Here is a 17244-nt window from a genome sequence, read left to right as displayed (position 1 = left end):
CCCCATGTCTGCTCCATTTGCCACATACCATCCGCCCAACAGCTGACACTTTCTCTCTATTATACACCTAAGCTTAATTGTCAATAGGATTTCTATATTTTTTTCCTCCTCCTCTTCCCAACTTCAAGGAGAATGGCCCTTATTTGATTTCATTTTGATTCGCTAGGCCAGCGACAAGCGAACAGCCTCACACTCACACACACACATATACCCTCCCTCGCTCTGGGATATAAGAGATGAGTGACTGGCTCTTCTTGTATTCAGAGTTAGCCAGTTCATGTGTATGGACAGGCATACACATCATAGCTGCTATTGCTAATTCGTCTTTCATTGTTTTTAGTTTTTGTTTCTGGATTATGGATATTCTGTCTTGGGTAATACAACTTCTTTTACTTACAATTTAAATCTGTTCACTAAAATAGTGCTGTATTTTTATTTTCTTCTGTTTTGCTCCATTCTGTTTGTTTTGTGTGAGTCTAAGGAAGCCAGTGACTGTGTGGCGTCAGTGCTCAGTGACTGGGTTTGATCCATAAGTCTTGTAAGCTTTTGCTGATTGAAGTTTTGTGTGAGGTTGCAGGGACTGATATAAAAGGATGAAAAACAACAAAATGAGGAACATCTGATAAAGCCAGCTGTCTTTGTAACATGGGACTGTAGCGTGTGCATGTTTTCCTGTGATCTGATGTCTTACTCTATGTCTCTCTCTCTCTCTCTCCCTTTCCTCACAGACCTCATGGAACAGAGACCATGATGATACAGCTTCTACACGCTCCGGGGGCACACCGGGACCATCCAGCGGAGGACACACATCGCACAGTGGGGACAACAGCAGCGAGCAAGGTAAAGTTCTGAGACATCCTTTGATGCATATGAAAGGGATAATGTACAGCCACCCCACCATTATCATAAAATAAACCTTGACAGTGTCATCAGGACTGTAAAGTAGAGAGTTGGGTAGAAAATATGGGATAGCGATCAGTTGTATAGTTTGCACAATACTTGATCGCAGCATGCCCGTGATTGACCAATCAGAGTCAAGTATTCCAGAGTGCAGTGCAAAAAGTATGTTTTGATGAAAGTGTCAGTATCTGACTATGCAGATGTGTCTAGCTTACCATCTTAAGCCAAGCTTGTGTATGTAGAGAGCAGGAGAGAGTTAAAGCAGATGTTTAGGCCGTTGCTGGCCGGTGATGTGGCGTGGGTCCATCAGCTGGTTGTGATAAGACTGCATTAATGAACCTTCCTCTGGGCCCATCTGGGCAGGGGGTCTGAAGAAAGACGCTGGTGATGACAGTCTAACAAAAGAGATTTTACACTGATGAAGCTTTATATTTTCTGTTATACCCCAGTCCAAGATTTTTTAATCTTTCAAAGAGAAAAGATAAATCCTCAAAAAAAACAATCTTGGATATCTCTTGGTAGAGTTTCCCTCTTAAAGGAATGAAAGCCAACTTCACTCACTTCATGTCATGTCTGTAAAATTCAAACCGTAAACAAAGTCATCAGATGTTCGGCATGGTGATTGGTTAGTTGTGTGGTTTTCGCCAATGAGAGCTGGCGTAGGAGGTGCCGAGTGGAGGAGGGTTTCAAACAAACTGTAGGCAAAAAGCAACTTCATTTATTATTGAAAGGGATGTCAAGGCAGCAGTTTGAGGGCTGCACAGCCAGCAGGCAAAGCAGGATGAGAGCAGAAAGGACCACATTATGTTCCAGATGACTGAGCAACGATTTATTTACCAGCGCCGGTTTTCCCCCTCCACAGAGAGGGAGAGCAATAAGAGAGAGGCCGGCCCGGCCGAGTTGGTCAGATGGCCGATGACTAATGGCCGGTTGCTCGCCACACTCTGATTGGATGCCTTAATGAGCACATTTTGTGCCGAGTTTGGGCTCCTGCCTACGGTGACCTTTGCTCTTTATTGACCAAAGTGACACGTCATTTTTCACATACTTCCAATTATCGTCAGGCTTTTAATGTCCACCCCCCCCTCCTTCGTCCCCTCATGTTCCCTCACCCCAGTGTTTTGGATGAGTGTTTGTTGTGTCGTGCGCTAGCAGGAAGGGCCGCTGTGAGGCTGAGCTATGAACCTGGATGTATGCTGAGTTTGTTCAGCGTGAACAAATGACCCGAGCACTTCAGCCCCTTCGGCCTTATTCACGCCAGTGGAGGTTTAGTGGAAGTATTATGTTAATGTGGGTTAATTGCTGATTGTGTAAAGCAGTGGTGCTATCCGCATTAGCATGTTCTGTAAGGAGTGACTTCATAATCCCAATAAGACCATTGCTGTTAGCCAAGAAACTCATGCCAATATGTCCCCAACTGGCCCCCTCTCTCAGTCTCAGACTTTGTCCTGAGATTGTTTCTTTCCATGTGCTTACACTTATAATTAGCTTTAACAAGTTATCTACCTTATAAATATCTATAAGAAAGAGTCTTGTTGCTACTGCATATTTCCTGCATCTTTGAAATAAAAAACCAGAGTGAAAGAAATGAGAAAGACTTTTATGCAATAACAGCATCATAACAAATGATCATAAACCTTCCAACTGCAAAGGAACATGCATAACATAGTACATCTGTAACCCATCAACATAGAGATTGGCACCATAGCTGATGGTTCTAGTGGTTGCCATCCACACCATGTTTTCCATACCGCACCTAAATAGCATTTTAGTACGACTGAGGACAGCATTTTCCTTGTTCGTGATTCTGTGCCCTTCAAAGTGCGAGTGTTCCCCTTTAAGGGGGGAGAATAAAGCCCGCTCCTCTCTCACTGCACTCACAGAAACTTTCTTAGCGGAGTCCAGCAGAGACTCAGTCCAGCCCATCTCTAATTAGACCCCATATATTAGCGTAGCATGCTCGTATGCACCCGCCTTTGTTTAACAGCCGTCCTCTCGGGGGACATCTTCTGGAATTGTATCTTGAAGCCATCTTTTCTGAGCATCCACCCTCAGTGGGTAAAAAGAAAACAAATCATTATTATGGACTGTCGAGTATTGCTCACTCTGGACTCTTGGCAAGACCAGCGCCCACCCAGATTAAAAGAGACACCCTTGGGCTGCATTGAGAACGAAGGCGATATGAACCCCTACCAAAAAAGGGAAGGGCGCGTGGAAAATGACATGCTCTCACATACGCAGAGATCATGCTGAGTGTTTTGAAAGGCTTTGGGTTTCTCTGCCTCATCAAAGGGTCTGGGAACAAGGTGATGACTACAGGAGTCAGATATGTATCAGCAATTACCAGGACCCATTTGCGAAAGGCCCCATGTGTGCCAAGTCAAATAGTTCCTGTGAGGCTCTTGTTATTGTCTGCATAAATTTACATGCAGAGCCATGGACTCCAAAACTGTACTGCGGTAAGACTGTGGGAGCCAGTCAGAGCTCAAGTGGGTTACTCAAAGCGAGTTATGAAGTTCATTTACTTGACCAAACTCGACTGGAATGTCTATTGACGAGTGCGACCATTCAGGTGTGGTGTAAACAGGTCAATGTACAGTAAAAACCCACTGAAACGGCCTAAGATGTGTGAAAATTTTGGAATGTACTTGTAGAAAATATACAGGTCAATGAACAGTACCGTAAATGTTACGTGGACTCATTTGATGCTATTACTTAGAGTGTCGATAGAAGGTGCAGCTAAACTTCATGCATCAAACTAATCATTACTTTGCTAGATTGATTGTGGTGAGTGCTGTTGTCATCATTGACTTAATGGTCAGTTTGCTACCGGCCTGTGTGAAGGTCAGTCTGAGCGAGAGCTCTCATTGGCTCCTGGCCACCATCTCTGCTCTGTGATTGGCTGACATCTGAGACTGACCAGCAGACACGGCCTCTGACAGGACGCCAGCGAACCTCTGAGGCTGGATCCGCCCACCGAGCCCCCGCCTCACGTGTTTGTCAAAGTCACCCGTTAATTGCAACGATTGTCCAGCAGACTGGAAGAACCCTGCCCCTTTCTCTCTCGCTCTTTCTTTCGGTCTCTGAGTGCCGCCTGCATGCCTTTGCATTTCTCATGTGCTATTTTCAGTGCTCTCCTCAATTGCTGAGTGCACTACAATGCTGATCACTTTCCTTTTTGATTTTACAGCAGGGTCCTGGCTTTGTTTATCTCAGTCACTTTGAGCTGTTAGGAGGACGCTTCTCCATTCGCTCGCTGTCTGGATGCCCTTGCTCTTTGACTTTGTTTTTTTGCTTTAATCGTGCCTGGTGTGTGCGAATGTTGTGCTTCAAAGAGCGATAGGAGCTCTATGTTGTCATTCAGGTGTAGTCAGTCAGCAGTTGTTCCTGCCTCACTAGATTCTTCTCTGTGCATGCAAAAGTGCTACACACAGGAGGGGGAGGCTGATCGCTCTGTGCTCTCTCCGTGTATCAGTGGCAGCACGTTGGTGGGGTAATCTGGTTAAATCAGAGGCATAATGGCTGATAAAAGGTGTGCGGTTTTTATAGTGCAGGGATCTAAGACCGGCACCAGGCGGCCCGAGCAACCCCTGCTGTTTTTCTCTCTCATTCACATCACACATCACACATCACATCATACACACCCACAGAAGGAGCAGAGAAGAAAGAAAGAGAGGGAAAGGCATAGAGAAAGCAAGGGATCACAGGAAAAAGAGTAAGGTACCAATTCCAGTAAGTGCAGGTAAGCGTTTGGGAATGCACATGCTTGACAAGAAGTATGAAATCAAAGAACCATTTTTATTCCACACAATGCACCATGTTCTCTCTTCCAAGCCGCTTTGCATGATGCGCTTTTGAATTTCACATTGGCTGAATTTTGCCATTACAAAAAAGTCACGGAGATGCTAGCCGGTGTCAGCGAGGGGCACGAATGGAGGTGTCCTCTGGGAAGGATAGCGTGTGGAACTTAGGGGAATCTGAACTACTGGCGTGTTTATGACCCCACTGAATCTCAGTGGTGATGGCACAACCAACAATCTACCACTTGTTTCTCCGAAAACGATCAGCACCAATGGCTTTATGGCCCTACTCCTGATAAGACTGTATGTACGCACAGCAGTCCCATGGTGAAAAAAGGGGAAACGCCACTGGTTCCCACACCAAGGGACAGTTTGCCTTTGGGATTAGGGTGATGTCCTCTGTCATGTGGGAAAAAGGAGAGTGAAAAGTGAGAAAGTGCAAGCAAACAACCCCCCCCCCCCCCCCCTCCTTTTCCCCATATATCAGCTGTTTCTTCTGCTTTCCTAATCATTGCCTTTAACTAGCTTTCATAGTCTGATTGAGCACCTTGTCTCTGGGCAGATAATACTCATAAAGCTGGTATATAAAGTGTCACTGTTGTGTTTGCTCTTCTGTTTGCTCTGGGATTTAACTACTGCTGAAGTACTTCTTTTATCCCCCACCCATGACCATGTGAACTCTGGGAGATGGATGGTTAAAGTGCTACTGATATCTTTTTCTTCCTCTATCTACTCCTCTTCCTCTGAAGTTTCTCTGATATAAGAGTTTGGTTCAGTGTGGTAATGTTGCATCTCTTTTTGTTGTAAAGACTCGCGTCATCCTCTTAAAGTTTTTTTTTTTTTTTTTAGTTTTTTTGTGCCTCTAGTGGTACCAAACAGAATTGAAATTAAGCAACCCAACATCGTCTCAACCAATGGTGTGGGGCGGAACTACTGGTTTATTCGAGAAATGGAAGAAAGGGGAGCGTTTGAAACATGTTTGAAAGCCATCATTATTTTTGCAATTCTCTTTGGTACCACTAGTAGTGCAGAAATTCCACACTTCGCCTTTAAGGGTGTTTTGCCCTTGGGAGAAGGAGTTTCGGGTTGGAGTCATTTGCTATGTGATGTTCAGTTTTAGTGGGAAGCAGACGTAAATTTAGATCAAATGCTATAATTGTGGTGTGTTAATGATGTAGACACTTTTCATCTGTCTCCATGTGTACAGGAAGTCCTTCTAAACCATCCCTCTTTTTCTTGCCAAAACCAGATTTTTGGTGTTTGCTGAATATTCCCTTCACAGCCACTCACTGTCATTATCGCTCATCTGCTTGTACGTTCTCAAAACTTGAAATTAAAATTCTCTTTTCTGATGTTCTGGTCAGCAACATTACTGCAAGATCAGATCAACTGTAGAATTATTGGTCATCAGTAGAATACTGATAATTGATTACTGAAATAGCTAGTGGAAAAGTGCTCCTTTTCGGATATCCGCTTCGTTCATAGTTGATTCGTCAGATGCAGGGTCACTGTTGAGAGGGGTCATGTTTTTTTAGTTTTTTTGTGTTGCACAATTTCTGTTCCTTTTCCTGATCTGCTGCTAATGGCTGGGAAACCCCATTGCTCCATTCAAAAAATCCCCACGCCGTGCCCCGTCATCTGATCTGTGCTGTAGAGGTTCATGTGAATTTGGCAAATCAGCGCAGCTCATCACTGACGTGTCACAATGCATTAGGTCTGCTTTAGAAGACCTGAGTGAACATTACTCAGCACGGCCCGGGAGGAGCAGTGCAAACCCACTGAGTGTCTATCAGATACGCTGTATCCAAGTTTTTAGGAAAGAGCTGATATCGCCCAATGAGATATGCTATCACCGTTTGGTTCGCCTGATAAAGAGGGCAGGAAGGCCAGAGCAGGGAGGCAAAAAGGAAGGGAAAGGAAGGGAGGGATGGAGGGGGATGTCGGGAAGAGAGTTTGAAGAACAGTGAGTGACAGTAAACAAACAGGCTTTAACTCTTTGTTCATTAATCAGATGCTCTTGTGTGGCTGTGTCACATGCACTCGCCTTAGTTTATTTAGGCCTTTGATAAAGAGATTAGCAATCTCTTTTCGGGTTATCCTCAGCCAAAAAGACGTCTCTTGTTGACGATACTCTTTACAATATCCCCATTGACCTGTAGGAGCTATTCTAGTCAACCACGATGAGCGCCTGATATATTGTTTCCGAATAAAATTTGATTAAAAATATAAATCTTTTTGCAGCCATTGCAGGAAAAAACATTATCCCAGCAGGATAATCCTCCCGTGATCTGTAGGGATGTACATTCTTTCTCTAAGCAGGAGGCCAGTCTTTTTATTAGCGGTATCACAGTGGGTTTGAGTCCAGCTTAAAGCCACAAACAGTATTGTGCTAATTTTAGCCTCCAAAGAGGATGAGGATGAGTAGCCTGCTGCTAGTTTGCCATATGCTGCCCTACCGATAATACTGCATGAGGAATATTTTCCTGCCGATAGTGACTGGGACTGTTCATGTGAGGTCCTGGGACTGTTACAAAGACTTGTGAGCTGTCCAGAAGAGATATGACGAGGTGACGCTTGGTAGCAGGTCAAAATGTTCTCCCTGATAGACCAAACTGTACTCTCTGATTGTCAGTTTTTTCTTCCATATGTCTTTCTCCTCATATTTATTGACATTTTCCAGAGCCTTTTTTGGTATGTCCATTGCTGGTTTCCTTGACATGTTAATTTACCTATATGAATAACAATGTATTGTCCACCACTTGACACCAAAGTATTTAATTTTGATACGTCAGAACTTCAATCGCAAAGACCTTAAACGCTTGAAGCCCAACGAAGAACCAAGGAATTTACCAAGCCTTTTTGGAGACACCCCAGAAAGTCAATTTCATGCGAGCAAACACCACCAAAGCTCCATATTTGGGGAATTTGGCTTCCCTTGCACTGTGTGCTAAAGCTATTTGACCTTTGTATTTGTCACCAGAGACTTCTCACAGAGAGGGATTATTTGCTGGGGTGCTGGAGTTTTGGAGTGGCGGTGGACGAAGGTGTGTGCAGATGGAGGCCGGTGCAAAAAGCACCAGGGGGAGGGCTGTGTTAACAACGGGCCGAAAGCTTGACCCAGGACTGACCCTTACTAAACAATCCTCTCCCAGAGCCTAGCCCTAGTCTTTTGACATGGATACCTGCTGAAGGGATTTAGGGGTAAAGATAAAGACCTCCTCAAGCGTTTCTTTTTTTAAGATTTAAGGAGTGAAAGAGAGATAACAAACAAACAAAAGTTGTATGCTTTTAGAGGGTGTGTGTGTGTATGGAGAGAGGGTGTGTTTGCTTAATGTGTGCTTGAGAGAGAGTGAATGCATGTGTGTGCGAGGATGCGTGCACTTTTTCTTTTCTTTTTTTTTGTGCAAGCCGTAACCCGATCACCAGCAATGCCCTGGGAGCCCGATTGAGTCAAAGAATGGCAGGAACCAGAAAGATTCCCAGCTTGATAACCTAAAAAATGTCCCAAAAATTCCTCAGAGCTGTCCCTGCTCTTTGTGAATATATGTGTAAGTGCGTGTGTGTTTGTGGTCTCAATAGAGGACTGCACAGCCGAGCTGTAATGGTATCGCCCACGTCCAGCCGCCCCTGATCTGTTGCTGTCAGGAAGCAGACGTTCAGCCCAGCTCTGTTTCCGTCACTTCCAGCCCTGAGCCTTATCTCCCTAGTTCACCAGAAGCTGATAGAACTACAATTCCCCCACATTCTCTCTGCTCCACTTCCTGTGGCCTCAGCATGTCTGACAGGGGTGAATTCGAGGCCTTTGTTAGACTGCAGTAAATATAGGCATAACGGATCTGTCACTTTGAATGAAGGACAGCTTATTAAAGAAATGCCTCCTGATGTTACAGTTCATCCTGGAATGACTTAATTTTTCCTGTCTTTATTCTTAATCATTTTTCACAACCAAGGGTCAAGGTTTGGCTGTCAGCATGGCTTCTCCATTGAGCTGCTTAACATTTTTGTGGAATCAATGATACCATTCAAACATTTTGTGGCAATATTAAAAAAAGAGAGAAATGTATACATTTTTATTCATCAAGGATGCATTAAATTGATCAAAATTGACAAAATGTTACAAAATATTTATATTTAATAAATGCTTTAATAAACAATAAATCAATAAAAAAAAATGCTTCATTCAAATAATTCTTAAGAAAGTCAAGTCAAGTCACCTTTATTGGATTGGATCAAAGCAGCTTCACAGCGATATAATGAAAATAATACAACAAAGTTTGTTTCTAGAAGAAAATTGCACCATCGTCCACCTGAAGTAAGGCATATCAATAATATTGTTGAATATTAAATGTCCCCAACTAATCAAGCCAAAAGCCAAGGCAACAGTGGCAAGGAACCAAAACTCCATCAGGAGACAGAATGGAGAAAAAAACCTTGGGAGAAACCAAGCTAACATTAGCGTAGACGCCATTCTTCTTATGATGTAACGAGTACATCGGGTGTTATAGGACGTGTCTTCGGTTCCGGCTGACCTAATCTATGCAGCCTAATAATCATTTAACTGATTTGAATAATAGAAATGTATAATGTTCTATGTGAATGCCAGGTCATTTAAACTGACTGAGTGTCTGCTTCCCAGACAATGTTAGGAAGACTGTTCCAAAGTTTAGGTGCTAAATAGGAGAATGATCTACCGCCAGCAGTCGATTTTGATATTCTAGGTATTATCAACTGGCCAGAATTTTGAGAACTAACTGTTCCACATTTTTCATTGAAAGCATATGTCGCAATTTAGATATATTTTTAAGATGGAAGAATGCGGTTTTACAGATGCTTGAATCGTGACTTTGAAATGAAAGATTGTTATCAAAGAGCACACCCAGGTTCCTAACCGATGACGAAGACTTGACAGAGCAGCCATCAATGATCAAAACAAGAAAGTATCATCAATTCCCCAAAAAAAAGTTAAACAGCACAACTGTTTTTAACATTGATAATAATAATAATAATTTGAATACATTTGAAAATATATTAAAATAGAACACAGTTCTTTTCATTTATAATAATATTTCGCAAAATGACAATGCAGCCTTGGCGAGTTAAAGAGACGTCTTTCAAAAACATAAACAAATGCAATGTTTCCAATATATTTTTACATATATCAACACATAAATCTGTAAGTCACCAGCAAAAGTCTTGGAAGTGTGTTCTTGTAGTTATTAATTAATAATCCCAAGGCATATGTATATCTATCCAATCAAGCTATCTAAGCAGATGGAATTGAGATGAACGGAAATGCTAGCTGTTAACTTTCTCCATATAGACTCTTTAGGTGAAACGGGGGTCTTGCTGTATGTGCAGACATAATGGATCTGAATGAAGAGCAGCTTATCATTGATAGAAAAGCTATTTGATGTTACATTTCATCCTTTGGATGACTTTTTCCCACCACCATCTTTTCAGTAATAACAGTGCCCGGGTTTTCTTTATAAGCAGGGATCATTGTGTAATTCTGCCATACAATTCACTCTGCGTGTTAACTACATTTAACAAACGCAGGGGAGACCAAGCAGGCTATTATTAGAAGTGAAATACCCTCACATTATCTACTGTACTACAGCCCAATGGATGGCGATACGCTGCAGTTGGGGAAAATCCCTGTGCATTAGAGCACTTATCTCAGCCTGTGTCATTTAGATAGCTGCCATGTGGAAAATGATCTGCCAGAAGCCAATAATGAAGACCGACGCAGTTAACCACACGTCTCTGGTTGCGTTACGCTCATTACTAAAATATACCAAAAAATACAAAGGAACAATACAAAACAGTTTATCTCCCAGGCCTCTGTCTGTTACAGATATTGAAAAGTTACTGTTCCCAATTGAGTCAGAGGATGGATGTCATGTCTTTATTTGGCTGTGTGTGTGTATATTGTTTTAGGTTCACCTACAGTAGATGATGAGAGGTTTAAAAGCGCTCAGATGAGTTGAATTCCAGGCAGATTGCTGCAGTAGTGCTGTTGTTGCGACCAGCGAAGGCTCTTAGCTTTTGTTGCGAGCCATGTTCCTTTTTTTAAAAAACACTTTCCTCACAGCCATCCGGTCTGCCTGGATATCGAACAAAGCTGGCCCTGGAGAAGGTGTCAAAAGCTGTCTGAGAGAGAGCGAGAGAGAGAGAGAGAGAGAGAGAGAGAGGGAGAATAGAGCATGTATACTCTTTGTGAGTGTGAGTGTGTGTGTGTGTGTGTGTGTTGCCTCGGTGGAATCAGAGGACTCTTAAAGTGTTCCCGTTTGAACCTCACCAGCCTGCCTTTTCTGCCTGCCTTATATCTTCAGATTAAAAAAAAATTACAAAGGAGAAAAATCAATAGTTACACAGTAAAAGTGCTCGACATGAAAGGGTAAACTCAGGGCCCTACACTTTCATTTGACCGTTTTCCCCCCTCGACACACGGACCGGAGGAAGAATGAAAAGAGGAGGAGGGGAGGGAAAGGGAGAGAGTGAGAGAGACCTCAGTTTAATGCTGTGTTTTTGCCCCTGGGCCTCAGTATGCTTTCCAATGTGTCGGGGGCTTCAGTGGAAGTGACCCCTACACAGACATGGACGAAAAAGAGCCGTAACATTTGCAATGACATTTTTGCCATCACCTGTGGGTATGTCAGCGGCCTGATCCCGGAGACCTGGGAATATGCATGAGGAGCTCTCAGCTAGGACTCACGCGGGCGACTCCGTTTAATTAGAGGCATTATAACACTGAATACGAGGCACATTATGCATTACCCTCTCTCTGTTAGCCCCGCTGCGAGGCGATGACAGAGACGCACGAGGTACGGCATGAAAGACTTGTAATTACACTCTTTTTTCCCCCTCAAATTATGAATTACAGATCTGTCACTGTCATCATATGTGTAATAAAAGGGGGGAAAACAGTGTCATTATTTAAGATGCCTGCAGTTATTTAAATCGGTCATTATTTACTGTCATTATTTCAAATGAATCCCGGGTAATTACAGATTGTAATTATGACTCTCCGCAGATTAGTATTATTTTTTTTTTCATAATTATAAATCGAAAAAGTAGTTGAGCATTAATACACACATATGCACAGCTATGCATATCACAAGACACAAGTGATCAGTTCTCAAAGAGCCAAACATAGTCAACATAACTAAAGATCTGCCACATTGCCGCCATGTCGCATCTCATTAAACCCTCTATTTTCCTTTTTGTGTATCCTTCCAAGTCAGAAACTAGAGGAGCTAAGGCCATTTCGCTGGAAGAGCAAGTGATTGCAGTCAGCAGACCGCTACTAATGTTTGTATGTATTTTAGGAACAGAAAATGTATGGTGGGGCAAGCGTGCACGGCAAGCTCCCTGCTAATCTGAGTGTCTCTTGTTGGGAATCATACCGCAGGAATTCCTGCATGTTCAGAATATTTTTGAGGTGGGAGGCGCTTGTGACCCATGCAAAGGGAACCCCCGCTGCCTGGTCCATTCTAACCATGTGAATGGCCTGAATACAATGAACCCGGCTTTATCTTTTCTTCCCCGACCCTCCCCTCTTCCCATTTGCCCACTCTCTTTATATGCGACTCTGTGTGTGTGTGTTAGAAGGAAGAGTGTGTGAACGTGTGTGAATGTGTGCATAGTGAAAAGAAGGCGGATGGCAGGCCCTTAAGGCTGAGGTTTTGCAGGACCAGGAAAGCCGTGGTACAGTCATATGAGAGTGTGTTTGAATGTTAAGGGAGAGTGAGAGAGCAGCACAGGTCACCTGACTCCCTCCGCAGGGAGAGGCCAGAGGTGCTCTAGAAATCATCCATGGACCAAATGTGGTGTAAAGCAAAAGCCAATCTGTTTCCACAGCTTGGCCTCATCCATCAGACCATGGCCAATAAAATGTAGTCAAAACACTTCTTAAAATTGGGCAAGAAGCTATACAGCACGAGCAATGACAGCCTGACTTATCCAAATGTTGAAAAGATTCAAATGAAACCCTGATGAGAAACAGCATACATTGTGTTTTAGATTCTGATAGAACTACAATCCCCGATGGCCTTGTTATGAGTGACATGTCTAAATTTCAATCATAAATGCAAAAATAACATATTGCTAATAAACGAAGCTTTATTGCTTAGATAAACAGATAGCCCCACCCCCAAACTCACATCATTGGTTGATCCAATGCTATTATCATGTCAGAAAATCACAGATATTAAACCTTTAAACTACCTTTACCAGCAAGTTCCGTTCTCCTAACCAAACCAACAACTAACCAGCCTGACTGGTCTTTTCAGCAGAGCATTTAAAAAAATGTAGCATCAAGTCATCTTTTTTGTAGCATGTAAATGAACGCTTGACATTGTGCTTGATGAATTGGAAGTGCCACTCTGCTAATTTGTAAAGCAGCAGAAAAATGGCTGACACTTTGGAGTTGTGTACGCAAACGGCAAGGGGAACAGGTAGTGCCCTTTTTGAGTAATCGGATCATAACAGATTAGCCTACATCTCTCTGATAATGTCAGAAAGCGCCTTTAGTAAGTTAGACAGAGTGGTGGAGATAGAGAGAGAGAGAGAGATGGCTGAAGAGATCGAGAGAGCAGGAGACAGGTATCGAGATGGAGCAGATGAGCCAATCAGAAGAGCTGGCTGACAAAGGCATGTTGGGAAGCTAACCTGATTTTAGCAGCAGCCAGGCATCTAGAGCGTCACATGCTGATCTCATGCGCGGATGTGTGTGTGCGCATACGAGGGGGTCATAAAAAATTCTCTCCCTGGTTAGCCGCGGGGCATCCTCCTCAGCCTCTGGCCTGCTCCAGTCACTGGCCTGCTCTCTAATTGCTGCATAGACTCCACCACACATGGCCAGATGAGATGACATTTTCTTCTCTGTCAGTGGCGGACCGGACCGCGCGTCCCCCCTCCCTGCAGTAGTTGCTAAGACGCTGTCATAACCCATTAGCAGTTGGCCAAAGTTCGCCCGTGGCATTTCCTCATGGCATCAGCGAAAAGGCGCATAAATCTGCCAGTGGAGCCTGCTGCTGGACTAATGAGGCTGTGAGCTTGTTTATGGACTAGCATCATTTTTATGATTATTTCCACCTTTTCAGTCTCGCCGCCATCATTCGTCTTTATTTGGCGCGGGTAGAGTGCGGAAGCTCGGCAACGGCCTGACATTTTGAAACGAAAGTGCCGTATAGACACTGCCACATGCCTAAGCAGACACACCAGTGCTAAAATAGATGCGAAATTAGCCCTAGTCGAATAATGCGAGCCAGTATTGAATTGCACCGAAGATGAAAATAACAGTAAAAATGACAGCTATCAGCATGTTGAAATAGGTATCCTGAACGTACATCTCTGTTACAGCCCTAGAAAAGAGTCAGGGAAGTGACGCCTTTTTAGCCAATCAGAAATGCTTTCTTCTTGTGAGCCTTTTTGCATGTTTGATTTTTCTGACAAAATCTCTTACAACACAACAAAAAGGACACTATGCCATATTTTTTGTTGCATGTAACTGAACAGTTACTGTAGCAATGGATGACAATCTGACAGAATAGACACTGCCGTGTGCTTACACTGACACTGCAATGCTAAAAAAGAGGTGAAATTAGTACCAGACTCGACTAAGTTAAATCGGTATCAAATTACGTAAAAAAATGGAAATCCCAATAAAATTGACAGCTTTCGTTTCCCTCCCCCTCGTTTGCCTTCAAGGTGTAGGCCTTAAGAGGTTAGTTTTTAAGGAAAATATTGGGGAAGAGAGGTTAAATAGTTCAAAATGGCTAGAAGAGGCGGAAGACCAAAGCTCAAGAGAGCACACACACAACAGAGTTACCTCAGACATCACTCAAACGGCCCCTGCCCTTTTTCACTCTTTCGTCATACCCCCCCCTTCCCTCTTCCTCCGTCTGACCTGATATCCAGTGTTTGCTTCTGTTTTGCTAACTCGCATGGGACAAGCCCTGGGTTTATTATTTTAGGCTTTGCTGAACACGAACTAGTCTTTACACCGGATTTGAAGCATTTGCTTCTAATGAAAATGGTGTCTTAGATTACAAACCAGCGGTGCCACTGACTCTCCAGATGGGAGCTGGGAAGTTCTATTTGCCTAAACACAGTCGGAAGACAAACTGCTCTCTGAGCCAGGGCTGTTTTTGGCATCAGTTAATGATGTAATCGAAACTCGTCTTTGACAGCTTTTAGTTTTGATTTTATTTTTTTTTTCTTGTGTCTGTGTGTGTTGGGGGAGGGCGATTCAGCTCTGGTCAGTTTCTTAGTAAGTGGCAGACTGAGGGAAAGTGCCCTTGTGTAAAAGGCAAAGCCATTGTATCTACATAAGTCTTCACTTAAAAAGTCTCAGCTTTTTCTGGGGCTTCTCTCCTAGGTAGAGAGGGCTGGCGGAGTGTTTTATATGGAATGTAGAAAGCCTTCGCTCTCCTAATGGCGTATATAATTCAGGTGCCCGCAAGGCATGCTTTCAGGAATTCTTTTGCCTGAGGTAATGGGGAGCAAAGACTCTTTTAGACCCTTGATTATTCTATTGATGCATGGAGCTGGGAAAAAAATTATCTCCAACCGGATTACTGCAGACATTTCCATTAATTATCAATGATACAGGTGCCTTATGTCGCTGACTGAAAGCTACAGCGCGAGAAAGAGTTAACCCACCATAATCTCTCTGTACGAATAGCGCTGGGGCTTTTGGAAGTGCTTTATATGTAATCAATAAGTTACTCTCTTCGTTCCTGTGCCTCCGCTATTGAAGCGCTTGCAACGTGCTGTTGTTTGCCTTGCTCGTGTTTCTTTTATGGTTTATTATTTGAATTGCGGGTTCATGATAACAATTATCAGAAGTCTTCTCAGTGGCGGGTTCGGGCTCTCAGTGAGGGAGAATGCGTACGATAATTGGGGGATCTGAATAAAATCAGCGTACGCAAGCAAACTGGCAATGTGAGGCTGAAAAGGCGACGTAAGCCATCTCCTCTGCTCTGGTATGTCAAACTGCCCATTATAAAGCCTTATCGAGCACCCACAGGTTGCTGCAAACACCCATGCAGCATTGTTATTAAAATGCAGCTCTTTGAAAGGGATGCCGTTTTGTGCAGCAGCCATATTCACCCCCCTCCTTCCCCTTTTTTATAGTGTGTAACTCCCACCTGAGGTAAAAAGACACCGGGGCGAGCTTCAATCAATATTTCCCTGGGATAATGAAGACTAAATCTCTCTGTCATTCTCAATTCATTGGTGACTCACTGTGTTGGAAGGCAGGGGGGAAATGCGACCTTACAAGTCCATTGTACTCTCTCTCTTTTTCTGAGCGTTGTTTGGGGGATGAGAAAGGGGGGTTATTTATAAAAGTATTAAAAATGAATGCATTCAGACGTGACGCTTCAAAGAAGCACTATTGTTGCCAGCTTACCCTGTTGCCTAGTTTTGTTTTTTTTGTGGGGAGTGGGGGATGCACTGCCTGCTTCTGTGTTTCTGTTACTGATCAGGACCTGTGTGTGTGTGTGGTGTGTGTTTTGACAGGTGACGGTCTGGACAACAGTGTGGCATCACCCAGCACAGGAGATGACGACGACCCCGACAAGGAGAAGAAGAGGAATAAAAAACGGGGTATCTTCCCTAAAGTGGCGACCAACATTATGAGGGCATGGCTTTTCCAGCACTTGACGGTGAGTTCAGTAAAGTGATCTTTCCTCTTGCTGCTTCTCTTTGAGTCTTTTACAGCCAATTCTGAATGCTGCACTTCAAAGCCCTTGAAATAGTCAACGCACATGCTTTCATTCACTTTATCTTTCCTAGCCTTAACAACACATGCTCTAAGTTTTAGGCCAAAAAAAAAAAACAGCATCAAACTAAAGATAGCAAAGACAGAAGTTAGACGACAGAAGTCGTCGATTTCAATACTTTTTTACTGTTATTCATGGAGATTTTTAGGAGTTCTCCGTATAGTGTGTGTCAGCGTATTATCCATATTAACATTGACTTGAGATGGGGATTATGGTACAACACTTAAAGATGTCTATATGCCATTACATTAAGAAAGTGTCCAACCAAGTGGCATATAATTAAAAAAAGAAGACAGCAAGCACACTTTACAATTGTGTGAGGCTTAACATTTAGATTATATGTATAAAAAATATGTATGTATTGTTCAAAATGACGACAAGGTATTTGTAGTATCAAATCACGTAGTGGAGCCAGTGTACGTCTAAGTTACATGATCAAAAACTTAGGGTTAGCTAGTTAGTTGAATGTGTTTTTGGGCTGGTGGTTGGTTCTCTTACTGTGGCTGTCCACACCTGCCATAGAGAAGTGATAGAGCAGCACAGGCCATTGATGTGGTTGGCTCTTCCTCTTGCTTTGATGGATTTCACTTCCACTATTTCATTTACCACAAAGTAATCGGAGTGCTGTCAAGACACCACTTATCTCCATATATCTACCCTTCTCACAGGCTAAACACACACCTCTGCCAGCCTCGCTCTCTCACACATACTGTACACACACATGCACGCTCCGCACAACTCATAATAATAATGTC

The 17244-nt window shown here is 43.2% G+C and overlaps 1 protein-coding gene across 2 annotated transcripts in view; it reads left to right on the top strand.

The window, feature by feature from the left end:
- meis1b (Meis homeobox 1 b) overlaps nucleotides 1-17244 on the top strand; it is a 62022-nt gene that overhangs the window by 13378 nt on the left and 31400 nt on the right. For both annotated transcript variants that reach the window (XM_084392136.1, XM_084392135.1), the window contains exons 7-8: nucleotides 729-840; nucleotides 16227-16372. In XM_084392136.1, the coding sequence (XP_084248262.1) occupies nucleotides 729-840; nucleotides 16227-16372 (258 nt within the window). The remainder of the gene's footprint in view (nucleotides 1-728; nucleotides 841-16226; nucleotides 16373-17244) is intronic.

This window comes from Rutilus rutilus (assembly GCF_951802725.1).
Source record: "Rutilus rutilus genome assembly, chromosome: 20".
Lineage (NCBI taxonomy): Eukaryota > Metazoa > Chordata > Actinopteri > Cypriniformes > Leuciscidae > Rutilus > Rutilus rutilus.
This window is presented reverse-complemented; position numbering and strand designations above follow the sequence as displayed.